Source organism: Pimephales promelas, chromosome 5 (assembly GCF_988280905.1).
Source record: "Pimephales promelas chromosome 5, fPimPro1.hap1.1, whole genome shotgun sequence".
Classification (NCBI taxonomy): Eukaryota; Metazoa; Chordata; class Actinopteri; order Cypriniformes; family Leuciscidae; genus Pimephales; species Pimephales promelas.
The window spans coordinates 38,502,692-38,526,262 of NC_142773.1; the positions used below are offsets into that span (position 1 = coordinate 38,502,692).

Here is a 23,571-nt window from a genome sequence, read left to right on the forward strand (position 1 = left end):
ATGATGAAAGAGAACTCTCAGATTTCATCAAAAAAGATCTTCATTTGTGTTTCAAAAGTGAACGAAAGTCGTACAAGTTTGGAACGGTAGCTTAATTGATAGAATTCTCCTTTTTGGGTGAACTATCCCTTTAACTGCATTAAATAAATAAAAATTGCAGTCCAGATGTCATTTGTCCTCTGGAACCTTCTTTATTTTAAATTAATTAGTATGTAGTTTCGAATTCAGTGTGAATTCTAGTCCTACCTTAAGAGCTGACTGGATGCGCGTCCCCGTTAGTAGTGCGCGCCGCTGGTGAGATCATGTGAGAGTCCACGCTTCTGAAAGTAGGTTAGCAGGGTAGAGTGAGAGGAGAGGGAGGACGACGTTTCATACCGCGCCATAACACACGTCGAATGCGTCTTGAATGTGTTGCTGAAAGTGAAGACCTTCAGACACGCGCATTTACTTCTATTTTTAATTTTTATTTTTCTAATAATGCTCACTGTTGGAGTTGAAAAGTTTAATTCGGGTAGCTATCTCAAATTAGCTACTTAGTTCGAATATATTTCTTCGCTAGTGAACTTTGGAGAATCAAGAAACTGCCATCAAAATGAGAGGTAAGATGTTTGTAGCACTGTATGGTATAACTATTATATTGACATTGCATATTACTTTTACATGGTCTCTAAACATTTAATCATATAATACTAATGTAGGTATGTTTCCATGCATAGATTTGTGTGCTGTGACATTTGCCACGCGGGCACTTGTTAACGTTACTTTGGAACGCGTTTAAATGTTCGCTGGCATTCCATATTCTATGTCAAATGTTACAATGAATCATAGGCAGATGTCAAACTTGAGTTTTGAATTCTGACGCAGAATGATGAAGCAGGTGTAACAGGTTTTTATTACGCAATGAGTGTAAAATTATTATTATTTTCTCCTGAATAAAGATACGCATTAATATACAACTTGCATTCGATGAATAAAATGTCTCACACTAGCCTATCGTGACGCAAACAGTCTCTTAAAACAAAATATAGATGCTGAACACGCTTTGTTTTTGTAATGTCAGTTAAATCCTCGCCTTACTTGGTTCTCGTGATACTGTTGTAAATGTTCAGTTGCGTGTTGTTGTTTTCGCAGGGCAGCATGGCCGGCTGTGTGAGCCGCGCTCAAACCTGCTGTTCCACTGACCTAGTTATGTCACTGAACATTACACAGCATTCACATGAGGAAATGAGGGAAAGAGGGAGAGATAGAGCGCGAGAGAAGGGGAGGGGCTTGGCTGGAGTCGTGTAGACCCATGTGGTCTGTGAAGTGATTTATGATCTCCATCATGAACTTGAGTTTGAACTTGATCTCCGTTCTTGATAGACAGTAACCATTTATGAGAGCAATCTCACCAATGTATGACATGCATGCAATTAGGGGGAATGCTGTTATTACTTATCAAAATGTTATAATCATTTGACTAAAATTGGAATAGCTTTATTTATAATATGGAAATATGGGTACACATATATTTTAAGGTGTCTGTTACAGTGTAACTATACATTTATGCACCTAGTATGATGATTAACTACATTTACTTACAATAGGGTTTGGGTTAGTATACTATAATTTTTAGTTTTACTAGTAATACTGTCAAAAAAAAAAGAGTTACCGGAAATATTTACATTATTGTTTTGAAATACAAAACCGTGTCAAAACAGGCCAAATATCTCTATTTTATTTAGTTATAATTAATTGAAATGTATTGTAATATTAAAATATTATAAGCACTATTACAATAATGTTCCCAGCTTCCCATCTTAAAATCATTACATTAATTAACATTACTACTCTCGTCTAAAATAGATGAGTAAATAGTAAACATTGATTTGTGCTCATAGATAAAAGTAGGGCTATCAAGCGATTAATCGCATCCAAAATAAAAGTTTGTGCTTAATATATGTGGGTGCACTGTGTATAATTATTCTGTATATACATAAATACACATATGCATGTATATTTAAGAAAAAAATATTACTTATATATAAAATATTTATATTTATAAATAATATAAATTCTATATAAAGCTATATATAGTATATACATGAAAATATTTCTTAAATGTATACAAACATGTGTGTTTAATATAGTATAAATATATTTATTTATGTAATAATTATACACAGTGCACCAACACAAACTTTTATTTTGGATGCGATTAATCATGATTAATCGTTTGACAGCCCTAGATAAAAGTGCAAAAATTCTGATGAAATGTAAAAATTAATTTCTCAAGACACAACAATCGTGAGTGGTAACCATGTTATTTCCTTTTAACAATGTTTATCACAATACGTGTTTGAGTGGGTAACATTGTATTTTGACCGTGTCCTTGTTACATATTTTACATGTACTTACCATAAAAATAAATTATGCATAATTACATGCAAATAACTGTCAACCAAATCCTAATCCTACCCTAACGCTATAGTAAGTAGGCTACATGTAGTTGATTTTTATTACTCAGTACTTGTGTAATTACACTGTAACACGGACACATTCAAATAAAGTGTAACCAAAGATTGTTCTTTAGCTTGGCGTCTTAAAAAGAACGGGTTACCTTTTACCTGGAGTTGAGTAAATATTAAATCATTTCATTTAACTCTTTGTCTGTAAGCACAAAGTGAGGATTTCATCTCAACCATTTTGTTTGCTCTCTCTGGACAAATGTTAAAGCCAGTTGCATGCGTACATGTCCGGACATACTGTTGTGAGGTGGGGCTGTGTTTAAATATACACAGCGTGGCTCATGTTCGCAGGGAGACCAGGATGATATATACTGAAAAAGAGCAGATCTGCACTTTGTCAGGAATATTTTTTTAATGTAAATCCTGGCAGTGGCTTGTGTCATCAACCTCAAATCCCCTCTGTTCTGATTCAAGTCGTTCGCTAGAATTATGATAATCGATTCACATCAAAGAAAACACACACAAACAAATGCATGCATAAATGAGGCTGTGTTCCCATTGAGAGCCATGGAGTGGGTTTTAATTTTAAGAGCGTGGCCATTTGCCAGTTGCCTCTCCTACTGTTTGGTTTGGCATAAGTGCAGTCTTTAAAGTGACCTTTGGATGTATGAACTTTATTTTACAGTAGGAACATTTGGCAGGAGCCTCACCAAGTGTCTCACTGACACACTGACCGTTTCACACACTCATCAGTCTTATCAGAAACTACTGTGTACTTCGGTTCTGTCTGCGTGAAGCCGTCTGGATTTCACATCGCTTGGGTGAAACTCAGAATTTATTGTGTGAAATAGGTGGGGTGTTAAATCATTGTTCGTTACTCTGGCCTACATATGCCAACCATGACGGGAGACACACCATTGCGGAAACATTGTGATGGTCACACCTCATTACATGCGTTTGTTAAAATAACAAATTACACCTTGCTTTGGCTACATTTTTGAATTGTACCTTTTACGTTTTCCAAGACTTTAAGGTTGTTCTTGTGATATTTGTTGGGTCAGTTGCTCCCCTTGCATTATCCTTAACGCTTAACGCTGCGGTAAAAGTCGGTTACGCACTCCTGCTTAATCTAATCTGCCGTCTTGTGTTATGTCACCACAATAGACTTAACTGCTTAACACAATGTTCTGTACTCAAAGATGATTACATTATGGCACCTATCCACAAACAAAGATAGCAGAGGCTGCTGCTCAGAGTAGATTTGAACCATTTTCGTTGATTGCTCTGCACGTAGATAATTAAATGTGTCAGCTATCTATCTTTTTTTTTGTCTATGATATCACACACATTTAATATGAAACAGATGAGTAGGCCTATATTAGGTATTTTGGGGTGATAATTCTACAAATCTTGCTTTTGAAAACTGCTAAAAGAAGTGCAGGAGATCAGAATGAAACAAAATGCAGGTCTCTTGAGAAATTCTGCTATTTTAAAGGTTCCTAATTTTGTTTAGGAGGTCTCCTACAACAGATTTACACGCATGAAAGGTCTAAAAACAAAATATACATTGCACACCACTTCATTTTTTTTTTTCAAAGAGTGTGAAAACAGTTTTTCAGAAGATTCGGTTTCTTTAAAAACCTCCTTTCCGAGAGCCTGTTTTGCTCTGATTGGTGCGTGTCGGAAACTAAAAGTCCATTATAGGGCTGTCAAACGATTAATATAGCGATTAATTGCATCCAAAATAAAAGTTTAAAAGTATACATAATATGTGGGTGCACTGTGTATAATTATTTTATATATATAAATACACACACATGCTTGTGTATGTTTAAGAAATATTTTCATGTATATACTGTATATAGATTTATATTAAATATTTTATGTATAAATAATATTTTTTTCTTAAATATACATGCATGTGTGTGTGTGTATTTATATATACAAAATAGTTATACACAGTCCACCCACATATATTATGTAAACACAAACTTTTATTTTGGATGCGATTAATCGCGATTAATCGTTTGACAGCCCTAGTCCATTACCATCTAGGCATGTGCCGGTATCAAATTTTCATGCTGCGGTTAATTGATTGAGCTTTTATCGTGGTATACGGTGTTATCACGATATTTTAATTACTCAAGAAAAACAGATGCATTGTGGGTATCTAAAAACACAACAACTTGCATCACAATGTGTAGTTGTGATTTTCAAATCATATGGCAACTAAACAGAATTGTTTAAAGTTTAGTGACAACATGTTACAATGTTTACATGGTAAAATGACCGGTAGGCTACTGTTTGATTTGATTTCAGTCTTAATTCAATATCGACTCATTTGGATCTGATTGTTACTCAAGAAAAAAATATATCTTACATAATGCTGTAAACGAATTTCAGCTTCGGAGGCTTCCTTAGCACTTAATTCACAGTGATACGAACAGTAACGATGCCGTCGGTTTTACCGTATCGATTCTAGCGTAAGTCTTCATCTTTTTGAAGAGCTGCAAAGTGGATTCAGAGCAACAACATGAACCAAACTCTTCCAGGCCTCAGCTACAACTACAGTATAGTCCCTCCTTCCATTGACAGGCAATGCAACTACACTTTGTCACTTCAAAAAGTTCATAAGGAGATCGTAAATCTTATCAATATGAATAGAGCTGTTAAGTCTAAATTTTCTGAAGAGACACGATTATATGAACTGATTTAGTTTAGCCATTTATTCACATATAAACATTGTCAGCAAACATACACAGAAGCTCATTTACCTTATGGGAATGCGTGCGTGCGTGCGTATTACACGCCATAAAGTGCGTATTCACGTGAAAACTGCGTATCATATAGACGCAAAAACTATTTTTGCCGTATAAATGGCACGAGAAATAACATTCGTTCTTTCATGAGATCGGGAAATACATGCATACAAACATACCTGTTTTGCCTAATTAGCATCTATGCTAAAGCTGGTGCTAATGGATTTTTGCACTGCTCTCTCGGTCTCTTTATGGTCACTAAAGAGTTTCAGCGTGTGTGCTTGGGGTTGAAATCTTGTGGGCGACTCGAAGAGAGAAAAGCAACAGATACAGATAAACATTTACACTACCATATTAAAAGTATGGAGGCCTTGAAAGAATGTCTGAAGTGTTATATATTTACCCTCTGGCTTGCCAGCAGAAATCATTTTTTCCGGACATCTTTCAGTTAAGCGTAAATGTGTTCTGGAAAATGTTCTCTTCCACATTTGTGTCAAGAGCTGCAGTTCTTGCAAACCTGAATTTGCTTTTAACAGAAAAGTCATTAACAATAAATAATATAGACATTTCTGTTTTTTTTCATATTTAACAAGAACCTAAATTAATATTTGCACACAGCACAGCTTTGAAATCTGAAAACATCCCATGTCGACTACTTAATGTCAGTTTATAGATAGATAGATAGATAGATAGATAGATAGATAGATAGATAGATAGATAGATAGATAGATAGATAGATAGATAGATAGATAGATAGATAGATAGATAGATAGATAGATAGATAGATAGATGGATAGATAAATACTTTATTGATCCGTTAAGGAAATTCAAGTTTCCAGTAGCAACAATTATTTAAAAACAAACAAACAGGACAAAAATATAAAAATATATAAAAATTAAATTAAGCCCTGCTCTCAGGGATGAGTTAAAAAGCTCACAGGGATGAGTTATGGCGTAACCGTAAAGGGATAATTCACCCAAAAATGACATTTCTGTCATTAATTACTCACCCTCATGTCGTTCCAAACCCATAAGACCATGTTCATCTTCAGAACACAAATTAAGATTTTTTTTTGATGAAATCCGAGAGGTTTCCTCACATTGGCAGCAATGTAACCACCACTTTCAAGGCCCAGAAAGGCAGTATACATCGTTAAAATAGTCCATGTGACTACAATGGTTCAATCTTAATGTTATGAAGCGACGAAAATACTTTTTGTGATGAATGGAGCTTAAAAGCAAGGAAAGTGAAGTAAAAAATAGCGGTACCAGTGGGTTAATTTTATTTGCTTCAACGTAAACAAACAATTGCAGATGAAGCGCACATTATATCAGACACGTCTTATGATGAGTGAACATGAACAGTTCTAATATATCGGAACTTATTAAATATATACAGCATTTTATATAATATATATAGACTTTGTGTCCATGTAAGTATTTTTCTTTAATATCAAGTTTAAATGTTTAATGTAAATATTCATATAAACTTGTATTTATTATATCCAATTTTTTTGTCTTATGTTTTCCTGTTGAGGCCACCTTAACACAGAGAAGGGAAAGGCCTATTCAAATGAGATGCACTGAGGATCCGCCCACAGCCGCCCTCCCCTTTTCACTGAGAAAGTATGTCAGTAGGACAGCGAGTCCACATGGGCTTACAGCCAAGCCGAATTGAGCGACATTTAGAGCCGGCCAATAGCAGACACATCTTCCTGAGCATTAACCAATAGGCTGTCAGAAGTGCCAGGGAGGCGGAGCATCTGCATTATTAGACTGAGCAGCCCTGAATGGCGTGTTTGTGGAATGTTTGCAGACGCAGGTTATATAACACTACACAGAGAGCGGTGCGGGAGGGGCACCCTAGGGCTTACAGATTTTTCCATTGCATGCCACAGTGCATCTTGGTCATTGCTTTCAGCTGACAGAGCTAGAAAGACAAAATGGAGGATGTTTTTTTTTTTTTTCCTACTCAGCATGTCGTTGCAAGCTTAGTTTTTTCCATGCCACCACTACGTGCAACATATGCTAGACAATATATTTTTTTATAGCATAATTATTGTGGAACTGTACCACAAAGCATATTTATTTATTCATTAAATCATTTATTCATTATGCCCTCCATCTGTTAATTATTTATTTAATGTATTGGATATATATATATATATATATATATATATATGGTTAGTTGTGATGTTCATGATGTGTTTTTTCGTCTATAATAAGATTTTAGGTTAAACCGCTATTATTAAAAATGTACATGAATATAATACATTTGATTGCATAATAACTGTTACTATTATCACACATTTATTTCTTTATTTATTTGGTTTATTCTTTCTTTCATTTATTAATGAATTCACCTTTGTCAATAATTTAATATTTGTTTACATACTGTTCACTTTTAATTAGGAGGCATCTAGTCTTGTAAAAGCGAGACATAATACATCCTTCAGTCGAAAAATCAATCCTCTGCCCTTCATGCCATGCAGAGAGAGAGAGAGAGAGAGAGAGAGAGAGAGAGAGAGAGTATTGGTTGACATTATTTGTGGTGTATCTGTGCATATGTATACTTTTCTCACGTTTTTGCTTTTAATTCTTAAAATGATGTTGTTTTTATTCCAGCTCAAATTGAAGTTATACCGTGCAAGATCTGTGGTGACAAATCCTCCGGGATTCACTATGGCGTTATTACGTGTGAAGGGTGCAAGGTGAGGATTCAAATTATAATTCCCTAGTGATTACGAAGTCATCTTTTCCTCTTTTCTTACTGTAGATTTGCAATTTCCTGGTATTAAACTCACAGGAACAGAATGATTCTTTTGTGCTCCCTCCTTTATGCTCGTCATTCGATGCCAGGTCACACCCATGCAAAGCCTGATAATATTTGTCCTGTACACCGAGGTAACAACGTGTCTTTTTTTGCAGGGTTTTTTCCGACGCAGCCAGCAGAACAATGCCATGTACTCATGTTCACGGCAGAGGAGTTGCCTGATCGACCGAATCAACCGGAACCGCTGCCAACACTGTCGTCTGCAGAAGTGCTTGGCGCTTGGCATGAGCCGTGATGGTGAGCGAGTCTTAAAGGAGTAGTTCACTTTAAAAAAAAACATAAATTTTGCTGATAATTTACTCGCCTCCATGTCATCCAAGATGTCCATGTCTGTCTTTCTTCAGTCGAAGAGAAATTAAGGTTTTTGATGAAAACATTCCAGGATTTTCTCCATATAATGGACTTCAATGGGAACCAAACGGTTCAAGGTCCAAATGAGAGTTTCAGTGCAGCTTCAAAGGGCTTTAAACGACACCAGATTATGAATAAAATGAATGAATCTTTTTTCTAGTCATTTCGTTCATTTCGTTCAAAAAAAGATTTGTTCATTTTGATGAAAGAGTTCGAACAGGAGATTCATGAATGCGCATCACATCACAGAACAGAGCAAGGCGAGCATTTGTGCTTATAAAACTTCAACTTTTTTATTAAGTTAAAAGTTAAATGACCAATCGTTTCGCTAGATAAGACCCTTATTCATCGTCTGGTGTCGTTTAAAGCCCTTTGAAGCTGCAGTGAAACTCTCATTTGGACCTTGAACCGTTTGGTTCCCAATGAAGTCCATTATATGGAGAAAAATCAGGAAGGTTTTCAACAAAAACCTTAATTTCCTTTCGACTGAAGAAAGAAAGACATAGATATCTTGGATGAGATGGGGGTGAGTAAATTATCAGCAAAAGTTTTTGTTTTTTTTAATTGAACTACTCTTTGAATGTCAAATGACCCACCAGCTGAATTTTAGGGATAGGGACTCAAATATAAGTACTGGACATGGAGGGCAGGGTCAAAGGGCAGATATTATTATATTTGTGACTACGACCAAATTTTTTTGGTACCCTTTGTTCGGTTTTAATGAATCCATGCTACGGAATCTTGTTTAGCTTTTTAAAAAGCTAATCGCGACTTTGCAACCTCACAGCTCTGACTATTATTTCTCGCAATTTGTCTTTTTATCTCAGAATTGTGTGATAAAGGTATACACTTTTTTTGTAACTCGGAATTGCGTGTTATAAAATCCGAAAAATGCCAGGTATAAACTCGCAATTGAGAAAAATAAAGTCAGAATGGTGAGATATAAACTCGCAATTCTGATTTAATAACTCTAAACTGCAAATATATAGCTCGCCATTCTGACATTTCTCAATTGCAAGTTTATGTCTGGCAATTCTGACTTTATAACACGCAATTGTGAGTTTATATCACTCAATTCTGAGTGATAAGAAAAGTCAGAATTGCACGATGTAAACTGTAAAAAGTCATAATTAGTTTTTAAAATGTCATATTCTGTGGCGGAAACAAGCCTTGCTGACTATGTTTTAATAAAAAAAATAAAAATAAAATAAAAATATTACCCCAAACTTTTGGGGCACGAATCATATAAATGCTACTTACAGTTTTTTTTATTCGCTTTGGTACTATTTCCACAAGAAAGGTGTATATTTTCAAAACTCTTAGTACAAAAACCCAAACTGATCACACTTGTAACACAGCTATAGTCATTCTTTCAAAACCTGATGTAATGATTTCAGTCAGTTGCACATGTTTTCAGTCCACATAATCATTATTTCAAACACAAGATTATTGTAATATGTAATGAGAACATTTGGTTTAATCACTGAAACACAACAATATGATCTTCTTTCAGTTTAGTACTTTTAACAATCAGTTCATCCAACAGCAAACAATGCAAGATACATGTTTCAAATCGGCCTTAGAAGTGCTGAAATGAATATGCTACAGTACTATAAAAGACAGATTACACAGTTTTACTGTAACATTAGGCAGTACACTTACAGTACCCAACATTTACATAATCTATAATTTCTAAATATCCATCATATTTGTAATCAAGTGAAGGATCAATGAAGACATCCTCTACAATCATTTAGGCAAATTACTGTATAGTTTTTATTTTTCAGATATAATTGTAACATATGTATACTTTCTGTAATCAAATGTAACTAAATGAGAACAAAACATAACATTTAGTGCACACATTACAGTAAATTACTGTAATTTGGATCAAGCCTGTCCTGAGCATTTGGCCATAAATTCTTGTCCACATCACAATGAATGTTACAGTATATAGTGGCCAATTGTTGTGGTTACCACTATGTGAAATCAATTAGCTATTACGAGTATTCATCAGGTGTGGTTACATGTAATTTAAATATTCATGCCAACACACATTTTATTTCTGTAGTTCTTAAAATCCATATACTGTATATTGCTGAAATGAAAATCTATAGGTTTACCAAATGATTAATTGATTAACCATTAAGATCTGTTGGATTAAATAATAGACAAAAGTATTAAACTGAACAAAAAGAGATGCAAATCAAAAGTTTGATAGCAAGAGCTTTATGAAAGGCAGTTACTGTGAATGAAACAATAATGTAGATGAAACACTTATTTTGTGTTGTGAAAACGATACTTTGTGATTGTGTGAATTGTACTAACACAGTTGAAAACATGATGAAATGTTTGACAAAAGTGCACTTTTGATGATCTGTTGTGATTTAAGCACTAAGAGTTTTGAAAATGTACACCTTACTTGTGAAAATAGTACCAAAGCGAATAAAAAAAACTGTAAATAATTAGTTATAATATGTGAAGTAAAAGTAACTGTCTCTCACTTTTGCTTTCTGTAGCGGTGAAGTTTGGCCGAATGTCAAAGAAACAGCGGGACAGCCTGTACGCGGAGGTGCAGCGGCACCAGCAGCTGTCTCAAGACTGCCTGGCGGGTTTAGGCGGCGGTCTGGCATCACGTGACTGTGAGGATACGGGCGAAGACAGCGCACACAGCCGACCGTACAGCAGCGGAGGATCCAGCTCCAACCTCAGCGACCTGGACGACATCGCCACGCTGCCCGACGGCTTGATATTCGACCTGCCGCTCACCCCGGAGGAGGCGGGCGAGTACTGCACTCTGGAGATGCTCGGCGGGTCTGGGAGCGCAGGAAGCGGAAGTTCATCCAATCAGAGCTCTCCGGGGCCCAGCTCTGTAGATTACGCAGAATCTGTGAGAGTGAAGCATGAGTACGTCCTGCCTGAGAAAAGCCTATTTACACACTCTCTCCTGAGCTCTTTACCAGACAACTGCTCTCTACACGACATAGGTGAGCTGCCATTATAGATTCACATATGTTTATGCTAGATTGAGATTCTGACAGTATTATAATAACAATTTTCCCTACTGAAAATCCTCCTGTTCAGACACAATTACATTTTTTATCGCAATAACACTTTGGTTTAGGGTCCAATTCTCACTAATAACTTATTATTAACCACGATTTTTGCCTTAAAAAACTGCTTATTAATAGTTAGTAAGGAAATTGTTACGTTTATGTATTGGGTTGGAATTGGATTAAGGGATGGAGAATATGGTCATGCAGAATAAGGCTTTAATAAGTGCTAATGAACAGCCAAAATCCTACTAAAATGCATGCAAATGAACCCTAAACTTACCATTACCAAAAAAAAAATGGATACTGAGAATTTTAACTCATGATATCTCTTATTTTTGCATGAATTTCTGGCACATCATATATTAGAGTATATGCCTATTTATTTATAAAATTATCTATTTTATAATGTATGTATATATATATATATATATATATATATATATATATATATATATATATATACAGTATATATATATCAATAAATAGGCAACACTTTACACTAAGGTCTTATTTGTTAACCTCAGATAATGCATTAACTAACATTGAGCAATACAATTGTTACAGTGTTTATTCATCTTTAATACACTCTTTTGATTTTAAGTATATGAAAATGTTGAAATTAACATTAGCTAAGAATAATAAATGCTTTAGAATATTTTTTTATTGCTAATGTTATGTTTAACAAATCAAACATTATAGTGAAGTGTTACTGATGTATCTACAGTATATATAACATAATAATAATATGGTTTGGTTCTACAAATATGCTTACATTTTATTTACGTAGGTTATTTTTATAGATTACATAATCTGTCTATTTTTATATCTATAGATGTTTAATTATAATATCTATTTTATAATCTATAATTTCTAGGGCTGTCAAACGATTAATCGCATCCAAAATAAAAGTTTATATTTACATATTGTATGTGGGTGCACTGTGTATAATTATTTTATATATATACTATATATATATATATATATATATATATATATATATATATATATATACACACACACACACACACACACACACGCGCATGCATGTATATTTAAGAAAAAAATATTATTTATATATAAAATATTTATATTTATTTATAATAAAAATTTTATATAAATCTATATACAATATATAAATGAAAATATTTCTTAAATGTATACAAGCGTGTGTGTGTGTGTATGTATATATGAAGAGTTCAGATGCAAAAGCCTCTAAGTGCCATTTGAAATTTTCTTCTAGAATGATCATTTTTATCAACTTGTATATTTAAGTTCAGTGATTTCACTTAAATGGCAATGATAATTACCTATTAATTGTTATTTAAGTGAAATTAATTAAATGAAATATACAAGTTTGATAAAAATCATCATTAAAGAAGAAAATTTCAAATGGCATTTAGAGGCTTTTGCATTTGAACTCTTCATATATATAAAATAAGTGCACCCACATATATTATGTAAACAACACAAACTTTTATTTTGTCAGCCCTAATAATTTCATCTATAGATATAATATATTCATTATTTAGATATCTATATTATTTCTGATCCTGCTTATGTCTGTTAAATCTAGATAGACAGATACAAAAGGAAAATGTGCTAATGTGTTAATGCAATTGTGTTCAGAGCGGATCACTCAAAACGTGGTGAAGTCTCACCTGGAGACGTGTCAGTACAGCCCAGAAGAGCTGAAGAAACTCACCTGGAACCTCTACACACCTGAAGAAACCTGCAGCTTTCAGCTCAAGGTATAGCATCATCTCTTTTGATTGTGCTAATTTGTAATTTGTCTCTTTGTTAACGGCTGTGTCATCAATCTCTGTGCTTTCAGTCTGCAGAATGGATGTGGCAGCAGTGCGCCCTGCATATTACAAACGCCATCCAGTACGTCGTGGAGTTCGCCAAGCGCATCTCTGGGTTCATGGACCTCTGCCAGAATGACCAGATCATCCTCCTCAAAGCAGGTCAGTGCTGCCTTTGTCCCACACGGATTACAGATCACTAATCCCTGAATATACAACAGATTTCTCATCCGCATCACCATATCTATTTACTGCCGTGATGTGGCGTTTGTTATGTGGCCCTAAGTGGCCGTTCAATCTCATCACTATTACGATTGTTACGATAACACCATTAGATCATTCCAGAACACTCTCAATTTCTTGTGCATTGTCTTTCATACTACGTCTAGAATACTCTTAGGCCGTGTATTTATATGTGGTAATGCCAAATGGTTGAATTTGCACAGTACAGTTTTCTGTTTAGCAGAGGGATGTGGACCTAATTTGACTCTTCAAAATGTGCAATTTGTGCATTACTGCATTGTGTTTAGATATATATATTCTCCATTATTATACCGTCAATTGGTTACTTTTTGCTGCCGGGATGTTAGGGATGGGCGTATCGATATGTATTGTACATTGAGTTTTGAAAGTATCGATACTCAAATAAAAATATTGATATTTTGGGGTTTTATTAACCAGTGATTTTGTTTGTTTGACAAGAAGTTTAATGCATACAATATGCATTGAATTGGATGAATAACCTGTTATTTTCTTGCTTATCTGAACACACGCAAATGCTGCAAATCAGAAGCAATCAGTCAGAGCGTTCACACACTGCCGACAATGCATTCAAACAGGGTTGTGTTTCCCAAAAGTATCACAAGAAACCGTTGATGCTTTTGGGAAACGCAGCCCAGAAGACTCATTTAAATTGTAGCCTACATAGTTTGTGCAAAAAAAATATTTTTTTGAATGTTGAAATTTTTTTGAAGTTCATAGTTCTATTCTGTAACTAATTTTAATATAAATCATGCACTTTCAGAATAAAAAGGTTGCATTTTATGGGTGCAACAGCCGGTCACTGGCAGTCCCTTATGAAAATTAACATTAAAATGATCATAGATCAACAACTAGGCCTATAATATTTTGTAGATTTCCAAATTATTATAGGCCTAGTTGAGCACATTGTAACCATGTGTATATCATAAAATATAATCTCATAAGTTCCAATTAAGGCGTTTAAAATGCTTTTATTGGAAACATTAAATATAATGTTTAAGTTGGTATCATTGCCCATTTTAATCTTAGTAATTCAATAATTTAAGAAATTTTTAAATTTAAAAGTTCAGTTTAGAAGTATCGATATCGGTATCAATATCGTCAATGCTGGCCTTGAAAGTATCGGTATCAATATCAGCGATGCTGGTCCTGAAAGTATCGGTAGCGGTATCAATATCGGCGATGCTAGCCTTGAAAGTATCGGTATCGGTATCAATATTGGCCGTCCTGGCCTTGAAAGTATTGGTATCGGTATCAATATCGGCAATGCTGGCCTTAAATATATCGGTATCAGAATCAATATTGGCCATGCTGGTTTTGAAAGTATCGGTATCAATATCGGCAATGCTGGTCTTGAAAGTATCGGTATCGGTATCAATATCGTCGATGCCGGCCTTGAAAGTATCGGTATCAATATGGGCGATGCTGGTCTTGAAAGTATCGGTATCAGTATCAATATCGGTGATGCTAGCCCTGAAAGTATCGGTATCGGTATCAATATCAATATCGTCGATGCTGGCCTTGAAAGTATCGGTATCAATATCGGCGATGCTGGTCTTGAAAGTATCGGTATCGGTATCAATATCGGCGATGCTAACCTTAAAAGTATCGGTATCAGAATCAATATTGGCCATGCTGGCCTTGAAAGTATTGGTATCAATATCGGTGATGCTGGTCTTGATAGTATCGGTATCAATATTGGCCATGCTGGCCTTGAAGGTATCGGAATCAATATCGGCGATGCTGGCCTTAAAAGTATCAGTATCGGAATCAATATCGGTGATGCTGGCCTTGAAAGTATCGGTATCGTATCAGAAACAAAACAAGTGGTATTGCCCATCTCTAATTTAGTGGCTGGTAAAACTGGATTGTGGGTGGTTAGACAATAAAACACTTTTTTTTCTTGTAATAATTGATGTGGGGGATTTTGTTCTGTCCACGTTCTGCTTAAAATTGAAACTTGCATTAACGTTTGTCTCCTCTTGTGTTTATTTCTCCAACATTCTACCTACTTTTACACTTTGTGCTTACCGTATGAAAAAAACTAAACAAAACTCACTGAACAAAACAAAACTCAAACTTTCTAAATGTCATTCATAAACACAATGACATTTCGTTTTGATGACGTTTGTTGTTCCCAACATTTGATTAAAAAATAAAAATCTCTGTGTATTTTTGCACGGTGGCGCATATTCCCACTTTTCCTTCTCCCTCTCCTGCCCTTTTTTATCGGTTTTCTCTCTATCTTTCTCTTTCTGTCTGTGTCTCTCTCTCTTTATTTGTTTTTCCCCATCACGTTTTTTTTTTGCCGCTCTCTTTCTCTCTATTACTGTTCCAGGATGCCTGGAAGTCCTGTTGATCCGAATGTGCCGTGCGTACAACTCTTCCAACAACACAATGTTTTTTGATGGCAAGTTTGCCAGCCCTCAGCTCTTCAAAGCTCTCAGTGAGTGTCTGGATATGTTCAGTATAGCATGCTACCATCTTTAGCACACTATTTCAGCAGTAGTTATAGAGTATGTATATAATATAATCCCTACGGTTGACCTGCTACAGTATATATGAGAAAATGTGTAATATGTGTAACACATTCACACAGGGTTCTGCTTCCTGGAATTGAATGCACTCAATTTAAATTTCCATTTCCTATTTGATGAATTAACTAGATACAATCTCTGAATTCAGAATAGCACTACACACAATTTTTTCTATATAGTAGTATGCTTTTCCAAGTTAAGCCAATGTCAGCAACAGTTTTTAACAAATGTTTCTTGACTCGGTATTTAATCAGACTGTCAAGACACTAATTGGATTGCAAATGCAAAATTCAATTTTAGGTAGAATAAATGATGCGGAATTAAACATAGTGTTGAGATTGTGGCAAATGTAATCAGGTCATGTGATTACAATGTAGCTGAAAACTGCTGTTTGAAAAGTTTATCTTTTCATAATGCGAAACTATATAAACAATTAGTGTGTATACTATGCAGAAAGCAGAACATACTCAAATTCAATTCAAACGCATCGTCTTTTACTTCATAATACACAACACGAGCAGCCTCTTAAGAGCAAGAATGGAGGCGTCATGAATCAATAAGGCACAAGAGCTAATGGGTTTTTAACCCAGTTAATAAATACAAGTGATGCTTGGGTGAGTAATAGCTCATCAAAGTTAAATGGAAGCATTGCTGAAAGCACTCAGTGAAAAACATATTACATAAAGACTTTTATTCTTAAAATGAGTTAGTAGAATGATTTGTAGATAATACCATGTCTTTATTTTATTCGATTTTTTTCAAATTGCAAATTGCATGTTTAAAGTCAGCATGAATTGAAAATCCACCCTATTTATTTTATAAATACATGTTATAGGTCTTATTTTTGATAATCTATTACACTCTGAAGTATGTCACAATGAGGAAGAACATTTCTTTTCTATTATATTAACGATAAAGAAAAGCAAAAGACTGTTTTACTATAATGCTCAAGTCTGCATTATTCTCACAAATTGCCTGAATCTTTGTGCCCACTGCCCAGAACATCAATAATTCCCTTTATAGTTCCTTTTTAACATTAATGGATCCATTAAACCATTTAATGTTAAACAAAAAGAGATTGGTTCTGGGAAAATTATGAACCTTAATAGAAATGTAATTTGTTTCTCCATCTTCAGCACGGGAACTAGCATGTATATGTGTTTGTAGGGTGTGATGACCTGGTGAACGCTGTCTTTGAATTGGCTAAAAGTCTGAGTCGTCTTCAGCTGAGCGAGGAGGAAATGGCTTTATTCAGCGCCGCGGTCTTGCTTGCTCCAGGTGAGACACTCACACCCATTTTAAAGTTGGGTTTATGTGCTCTCAGTAACATGTGCCATGGTCAGACTTGCATATTTGCATAAAATGAGACACAGTTTGAAACCCCTGCTCTGTGTTTGTGTGCTGCTCAGATCGGCCATGGTTGACGGAGTCTCAGCAGGTTCAAAAGCTCCAAGAGAAGGTTTACGTGGCCCTTCAGCACAGCATGCACATGAACGGAGCCACTACTGAGAAACTGGACAAGGTGAGGAACAAGACACACAAACGGCACTTTACAGAGAACTGTGAGGATATTTAAGAAAACATTAATAAATGAATCATCCGAGGAGAGTAATGCCAGATACACATTGCACTGTCAAGTTTGACATCAGCGAGGGATTTAAACCAATGAATTCACAACTTTGTGAATCTGTTTGACTGATTCTTTAAGGCGAGACACGGCAGGCAAAAACATCGTTTTTTTTTCCACTGGTCAATTTTGAGATTTTGGGATATTTGACTTCAATAACATGTATTCTTTCAGACTTGTGTTGAAAAAAAGTCCGAAATACATATTTAGGTCTTTATTTTACTACACTTTGTCAGTTTGCGCCTGTGGATTTCTCATAAATTCAACAAAAGTTGCGTTCTAAATGATCGCGCTGCTCCGCGATCGCTGCATACACCCTGTCATCACATACAAAGCACATCTCTCTCCTTTCCAATGCTGTCAGGTCCAAATATGGTCATTTCCTTTTAATCAACATCCAATCGTGGAAGCAAAAGTGGGGATTTGTTTACCTCGGGGATTAACGTGATTCGTCAATCATCACATGGTATGCTTTGACGCTTGCTGATTTGGTTGACGCTTTCTGAATGAATGAATGAAAATGACTTCACGTCAGTCATGGAAAAGATTACAGCAGTTGTCACTTGCTATGGGAAAAGGAAAATTAGTGATGTATTACCCTGTGAAATGCCCTCGGGAAGCGCATCTGAACGCAAGCTGTCGATGGGAAGCCAATCTATAAATCTATAAAGATGAAGCGCACGCAACACAACAGTGGCTGCTTATTTGGCAATGTTGTTTTATTCAGTTGTCATTTTTCATGTAAATTGTTATAAACAATAACTTGGCCAGTTATTTTGCTTGTTAGCAATGTTTTCATGTAGAAATGTGTGGAATTTTAGAATATAAATTTTTAAAGCCCGTTTTCTCAAAATGACTTTTTTCTCATACTCAAAGTCTGAAATCTCCACTTCAGTAGCACCTATATACACCAAACTTTCCAGTCTTGTACCTAGTTATATTATGAAGACATTTACAGAGGGATTTGTAAATATATTAGTCCTAGCCTGATTTATGTAACATTTTATCCCCAAAAACATGGCGAAAATCATTTTTTTAAGACTATTGATGGTATATTCTGATTTACAGGATAACAAAAGTAGATATCCATAAATCCTTCTGTAATTTTTTCCCCATCTATTATATGAACACAATGAAGAAAAAATTGAACCTGGCTTTATCCAATAGTCAGATTTCGTTGTTTTAAAGATATGCAAATTAGTGCATATTTAATCAGGTAATGCCTCATTTGCATATTTAAACATTAAATTACAGAAAACTTGTAATACATTTTGTTCTCATCTTAATGTAGGTAATCAACTGGGAAAGTTTCATGGTGATATCTGCTAGTTTAAAATTTTACCCTATTCACCTGTAGTGTCTCGCCTTAAAAAGAAGTTCTGCACCCATTCTGACCCAGAAAACACACAAATTAAAGTATGTGTATACTGTATATATATGAGCAATATAACACGAGTATTAGTGCGATATGGCTCTATATCAGTAGCATGGCCAAAGGCAGGATGCTGTTGGTAATCACAGCCGTGCTGCTGAAATAGAGCCATATCGCTTGACAAATGTGATATTGCTTTTATACAACAGTTTGATGGCTCAAGTGTGTAAATAAATGGAGTGGAGACGATGGAGTATCTTTAAAAACCCTCTTTTGTGCGGAAATATGAGAGAGATATCGACAAAGCGTGTGTATTGTCTTCATCTGATATAGAAGTTAGTAAGTTGGTATGAGCCGCCAAATACATAGGAAAATAACAGAAACAACAGTTAGAATGCTAAATACACATCATCATCATCATCATACATTGATAATAATTATAAGAAATATTTCTTGAGAAGCAAATCCGCATATATTAAAATGAGTTATGAAGGATAGTGTGACTGATAACTAGGAATGCATTATTTCATATTATAATATTTCACAATATTGCTGTTTTTACTGTATTCTTGATAGAATAAATGCAACCTTATTGAGACTTCTTTTAAAAAAATACATTTTTAAAAATCTTAACAACCCCAAACTTTTGACTTTGAGTGGTAGTGTAGTTTCTGTTCCATGGGTTGATTGCTTAATATCCATGGAAAAAAAACAAAAAACATGTTTGTGCACTGACTAATCCAAAGGTCAGACTTAAATCATCCAGTAGGTTTAGTTCTTTTATTGTGGAATATCTGATCTAGACACTACGTTGTCTTGTGTTCGCAGATGGTGTCCAAACTACCGCAGATGAAGTCGATCTGTAACCTGCATATCGACAAGCTGGATTTCTTCCGCCTGGTTCACCCGGAAACAGCCTACAACTTCCCGCCTCTGTACAGGGAAGTGTTCGGCAGCGAGATCAACTTCCCTGACTCCACCAACAGTTAGAGAGAGGGAGATAGTGAGGGAGAGAGAGTGTGAAGGGGAAATTATAGGCGCGTGTTGAAGAGAGGCCATTACCTGTAAAATCATATTTTGTTTTAAAAACCTCCAGGGAGAATCCTCAGTCTATTGCAGCATACATACACAACACACTACAAAGTGTTTCAGATTCGACAACACATACAGCCATACTCGTCGAATATGAATTACGCTCTCACACCTGTTATTATTTTACGGAAACACTCCTGAATGACATTTAATGTGCAGTTGTATGCTTGCAAGGGCCCTTTGTCCCAACATGTTGATGTCTAAGCATGCTACTATTCCTTCTGCATCCGCACACAATTATTTTTTCGAAGGAGGTTTTATAAATATGATTTAAAGAACTTTACAGGATCAAACTCTCTTCAGCATGAACATTCAGGAGAGCACAACACATTTTTTAAAGAAGTGCATCCTACGTACTAGGTCCTTCCCCACCGAGTCACTCTTTAAGCACTAACATCGCTTTTTTTCTCCCTCTCCCCCCTCGTTTTTTTCATCCACAGACGAATCATGAATGTATCCCAGCTACGAAACGAAGGCACTTATTTTGATTTAAGAGACCGAATGTACACAATGCACTTTTGGTCTTGCGTTACGCTTTATGAGACTTTGACAATCCACTTTTTAAAAGCCCAATGTGCCCAAATTGTTCATTTAAAATGAAGGGACCAATATTACCAGTGTAACTTTAAATGAACATTCCACGTTAAATACAAATTTGTAATAATAATAACAGATAAATGTATAATTGAATTTAATGAAAATAATACATTTTGAAAATCATTTTCACAAATCAATTCAAACACATGCATTGACAGAAATGCACTTGTAGTGGAAGTCTATGGGGCAACTGTACAAAACAACTTGTATTTAACCTGGAATTTTCCTTTAAAACGAACCAGTGCTAAACTCTTTTCTAATGTGCAATACAACAGCCTGATAATCACTACAAAGGTGCAGTCACGAGTCACGACCAAGCACCTTGTTTTGTTACAGTAAAGTAAAGAAAACCACACAATCCTCACTTTAACAGTTACATAATCTCATACCTCATATTCAGCTGAACTTGACACATTCAGTACAGTATTAGACTCTAGCAAACAACTTCTGACTGCAACAGGACACATTATTAAATGCAGAACTTACTCAATAGAATAGTGATAAATAAGGAGTTTGGAAACATGGGCATGACTCTAAAGGATTGGCGAACACAACTTTCGAAGCAGTGATTCCATCCACAGATGCTCTTATTTGCTCAGGCACATTTTGACAGTGTTTGGTGCTGCACCTTATTTTTTTTCTTGTCATTTTAAAGCAATGAGAAACCTCAGTCCCATGTCCCCTTCCCTTGTAAATGCCACTTTAGAATGAGAAACAATTAAAGGAGTAGTTCACTTTTAAAAAACACTTTCATCCAAGATGTCCATGTCTTTCTTTCTTCAGTCGAATTAAGGTTTTTGATGAAAATATTCCAGGATTTTCTCCATATAATGGACTTCGATGGGAACCAAACAGTTCAAGGTCCAAATGAGAGTTTCAGTGCAGCTTCAAAGGGCTTTAAACGACACCAGACGATGATTAAGGTTCTTATCTAGCGAAACGATCACCCATTTTAAAAAATAAATAAAAAGTTTAAGTTTTATAAGTACACATGCTCGCCTTGCTCTGTTCTGTGTTGCGCGTTTGTGACTCTCCTGTTCGAACTCGTTCATCAAAATGAACAAATCTTTTTTCGAGTCATTTCGTTCGTCGAATGAACCAAATGACTTGTAAAAGTTAGAACAAGAGAGTCACGAACACACGTCAGAACATCGCAAGGCGAGCATTTGTGCTCATAAAACTTAAACTTTTTTATTTATTTATTTTTAAATGAGTGATCGTTTCACTAGATAAGACCCTTATTCATCGTCTGGTGTCGTTTAAAGCCCTTTGAAGCTGCATTGAAACTCTCATTTGGACCTTGAACCGTTTGGTTCCCATTGAAGTCCATTATATGGAGAATGAATTTCTTTTTGACTGAAGAAAGAAAGACATGGACATCTTGGATAACATGGGGGTGAGTAAATTATCAGCAAAAGTTTTTTTTTTTTTTGAAGTGAACGACTTATTTAAATGTTAATTTCATTTATATGGACATTTCAAAAAGATAATTTTGAATAGGAATGTAAATAAATTAGTCTTTTAGTCAAGAGAGTGAATGAGAGAGAGAGAGAAAGGTGGAGCAGGTAAAGAGAGATGGGAATGTTACAGAAAAGCATGAGCCAGGACTTTCATCAGCAGACTTTTCAGGAAGTACCTGACCAGAGAAATAAATCGAACTGGGTTTGAACTGACTTTGGCCCATTTTGTTCTGGAGCTGCTCTGGACAGGAGAGCAAAGCTGGATGAGATGCCGACATTGACATTGTTCTGTTGATGCGTACAGATCTGTTGTGAGATCCTTCCTCCTGTATAATGGGCTTCAGGTGCTTTCACAAACCAAAGGAAAAGGAGATTCCATCAATGCTCAGTCCTGTAGGTTTCGGGTACAGATTCACCACATGCATCGCATCTGCTCGTGGCTAGTGAGCATGGCTGTGGTTTCTGTTGTATTATTTTGTAAATTGTTGATCACCTCTCCCTTTGTTCATTTCTGTGGCCCAGATCACGTCCTTCCATCCCATTATTACCACAGTACGACAAAAAAACAGTTTCAACAGAGTTCTCAGCTACACTACACAACACACAACTGGTTTTTAGTGATTCAGATGAATGAATGATATTGTATTCTGTCCATTAGAGAGAAATGATATGGTTATGTATCTCAGTTTTTAATGAACAAAAGGAAATCTGTCGTCTTTTTGTGCGTCCAACATTACGAACCTCTCACATCAAGGACTGTGTAGCCTGCCCTTGGGTTAAGAATGAGAATTATGGGAATTCTGTCTTTGTAATGTATTTTTCATTGTGTTGTTTTGACAATCCCCACCTCTAGGCCTTTGATGCATGCCTTCCTGCTAAGACAAGATTGTGTTTGTCTCATTCAGTCACCCTGTAAAGCAAATTCAATGTTTATTTTGTTTTTGTAGAAGAAATGTTTCTGCTCTGTGTGTTTCACACACACAAAAAAAGATTTATTCTCAGGGAGATAGCTGGTCTCTGTCTGACCAGTATCCTCTGCCGACGACACACACACTCACACTTTGCACCGAATAGGAGACCCGTATTCTTGATCACTGTGTCCTGTAGCTATATTTAAATATATATATATATATATTTTTGTGAATGTCAATCACAAAGTGTCAAAAACCTTTCCTCTTTCTGCTGATGTACTATTACAGGTTCTTTCAGTCTGAATTATAAGACACTAAATGAAAAAAGAATAAATAAAAAGTAAAGATGGATCTTATTCTTTAAAAATATTTGTTGTCCTTTGTAATTTCACTGAATGATCTATTCATACACACACACACACATATAAATATCTCAACTATTGCACACACACACACACACACACTA

General features: G+C 35.4%; 1 protein-coding gene across 1 annotated transcript; it reads left to right on the forward strand.

Annotated features, from left to right (window-relative positions):
- Positions 1-318: 318 nt before the first annotated feature.
- On the forward strand, positions 319-23,474 carry rorcb (RAR-related orphan receptor C b). Its single transcript, XM_039676799.2, has 10 exons — positions 319-599; positions 7,832-7,917; positions 8,135-8,276; positions 10,910-11,377; positions 13,073-13,194; positions 13,278-13,410; positions 15,848-15,955; positions 17,214-17,324; positions 17,456-17,568; positions 19,874-23,474. The coding sequence occupies exons 1-10, from the start codon at positions 593-595 to the stop codon at positions 20,033-20,035; spliced, it is 1,452 nt and encodes a 483-aa protein (XP_039532733.2). The 5' UTR covers positions 319-592; the 3' UTR covers positions 20,036-23,474.
- Positions 23,475-23,571: the final 97 nt, after the last annotated feature.